Below are 2,252 nucleotides of genomic sequence, written 5' to 3' on the forward strand. Positions count from 1 at the left end.
ATTCATATATATATTACAATTTTGATATTAAAAATTAGTTCAACGGGCCCTTATCTTGTGCTTGCCCAAGGGTCCTTAAAATTATAGAGCCGGCCCTGGTCCCGGGCCGGAGAGCCGGGACTGAAGGTGGGACTTTTAGTCCCGATCTCTTAGTCCTGGCTCGCCATCCGGGACTACAAGTGGTTTTCGACCGGGACAAAGTGTTAGTTGTTCTGTTTGGCGACCGATCTTCTGCACTTTTTTGTGTTCCATTTGTGTAGTATCTGGTTGGTCGTCAAGAACAGGAGATGCATGCATATGGACGATCTTGGAGATCGGGATTCGGTAACAGTGTGTGTCGGAGTCGGTAGGTTATGAACAAAACAACCAGCAAGAAACAGAGTGCACAAAGTAATCCAAAAATGTTTTTTTTTACAAGATTTTGATCCAAAAGTCTACCCATATGAGGAGCGCAGAGCGGCAAAGGTATGTGTTTGCAAATCTTCTATATATAAGTACATTTAACCGGTCGGGATAAACACGTGGATCAAAACTGGAAAACAAGGTACTCCAGTCAGTATAACGCAGTTTTGAAATATGATTAGGATATTTTTCCCATGCCACATCCTTCCCATCTATCATCAGTTGCAGTGTTACTGTCACAGCGTGTCACAAGATAGTAGCTAGAACTCTTCTTCTTGGAGCCTACTCCTGCACTGATGCAACTGCAAAGACGACTTATTCAGCAATTTCAGTCTGAATAATGGAAACTAATCATTTGATGTCTGAACAATGAAAATTAATCATTTGATTGGAGATGCCGTATTGTTTTGTTTTATTTTCCAAAAGACAGTCCCTCTGACTCCACGGATAGCAATGGGTATGGGCACGCACGTCGTTATGAGAGCCTGCTTGTTTACTTCCACCCTAAAACACAAAAACTTTCAAGATTTCCCATCACATCGAATGTTTAGACGCATACATAGAGTATTAAATATAGATGAAAATAAAAACTAATTACACAGTTTAGTCGAAATTTACGAGACGAATCTTTTGAACCTAAATAGTCCATGGTTGGACACTAATTAGCACAATCAAACGAAAGTGCTACAGTGTCGTGATTTTTTTTTTTTTGTCTCACCAACTAAACACGGCAAGTCTAGTACAGAACATGATGTGTCCTGTGACGTTGTCAGATGAACGGAGATTTGCGTTGTGCATCATATTATTGCTTTTTGGCAGGGCTGTACCGGTACCGTCTAGGGGACGTGGTGAAGGTGGCCGGGTTCTACAACTCGACGCCGAAGCTCAAGTTCGTGTGTCGACGGAACCTGATGCTGAGCATCAACATCGACAAGAACAGCGAGCAGGATCTCCAGCTCGCCGTCGACAGCGCCGCCAAGATCCTGGCGGCGGAGAAGCTGGAGGTGGTGGACTACAGCAGCCACGCGGATGTGTCGCGCGACCCGGGCCACTACGTCGTGTTCTGGGAGCTCAACGCCGACGGCAACGACGACGTGCTGCAGAGCTGCTGCGACGAGCTGGACCGCGCCTTCACAGACCCCGGCTACGTGAGCTCACGGAAGACCAGCGGCATTGGCCCGCTGGAGCTCAGGGTGCTGCAGCGGGGAACCTTCCAGAAGGTGCTCCGCCACTACCTCTCCCTCGGCGCCCCCGTCAGCCAGTTCAAGTCGCCGCGGTGTGTCGGACGGTCCAATAACTCCGGCGTCCTCCAGATCCTCTCCGCCAACGTCGTCAAGGTGTTCTTCAGCACCGCCTACGACTGACGACGACGGCGCTACTAGATCGCTCCCTACCATGCGTGGACAACGGCCGGAGGAGGATCCGGGGAGGAGGTAGAAGATCATCAAGTAGTAGTTGTAGAGATTTGCAGCTGTGCTGCTGTGGGTGCAGGAGGATATTTCATGCAGCAGATTCAGGCCGGTGCAATTGGTTGGTACTTGGTGCTCGTGGCCAGTGATATATACACACCTGTTGCCACGTGTGTCCGTGTCTGCACTGCATGTTAAACTCAATCCCATGCACAATCTTATCTGCATAATGTAAAGTAGGATAGATGCATTGGCATGTTTACTTTCAGTTAAGGTAAGCTAGCTCCATTGAGTCGTAAAGGTGTAGGCATTAGATTTGTACTGCGTTCACAATACGATGCTAGGAATCCTCGCCGTATACGTATGGAAAACAACCCGTGTTTGACGGGCATGGCGCAACGTGCACGTATGCGGCGGGGGGGAGTCGATCATTGGATCGTG

At 48.3% G+C, this 2,252-nt stretch overlaps 1 protein-coding gene across 1 annotated transcript; it reads left to right on the forward strand.

The window, feature by feature from the left end:
• LOC8071823 (probable indole-3-acetic acid-amido synthetase GH3.12) lies at positions 856-1,766 on the forward strand. Its single transcript, XM_002449380.2, has 2 exons — positions 856-859; positions 1,222-1,766. The coding sequence occupies exons 1-2, from the start codon at positions 856-858 to the stop codon at positions 1,764-1,766; spliced, it is 549 nt and encodes a 182-aa protein (XP_002449425.2).

This window comes from Sorghum bicolor, chromosome 5 (assembly GCF_000003195.3).
Source record: "Sorghum bicolor cultivar BTx623 chromosome 5, Sorghum_bicolor_NCBIv3, whole genome shotgun sequence".
In the NCBI taxonomy this organism is placed as follows: Eukaryota; Viridiplantae; Streptophyta; class Magnoliopsida; order Poales; family Poaceae; genus Sorghum; species Sorghum bicolor.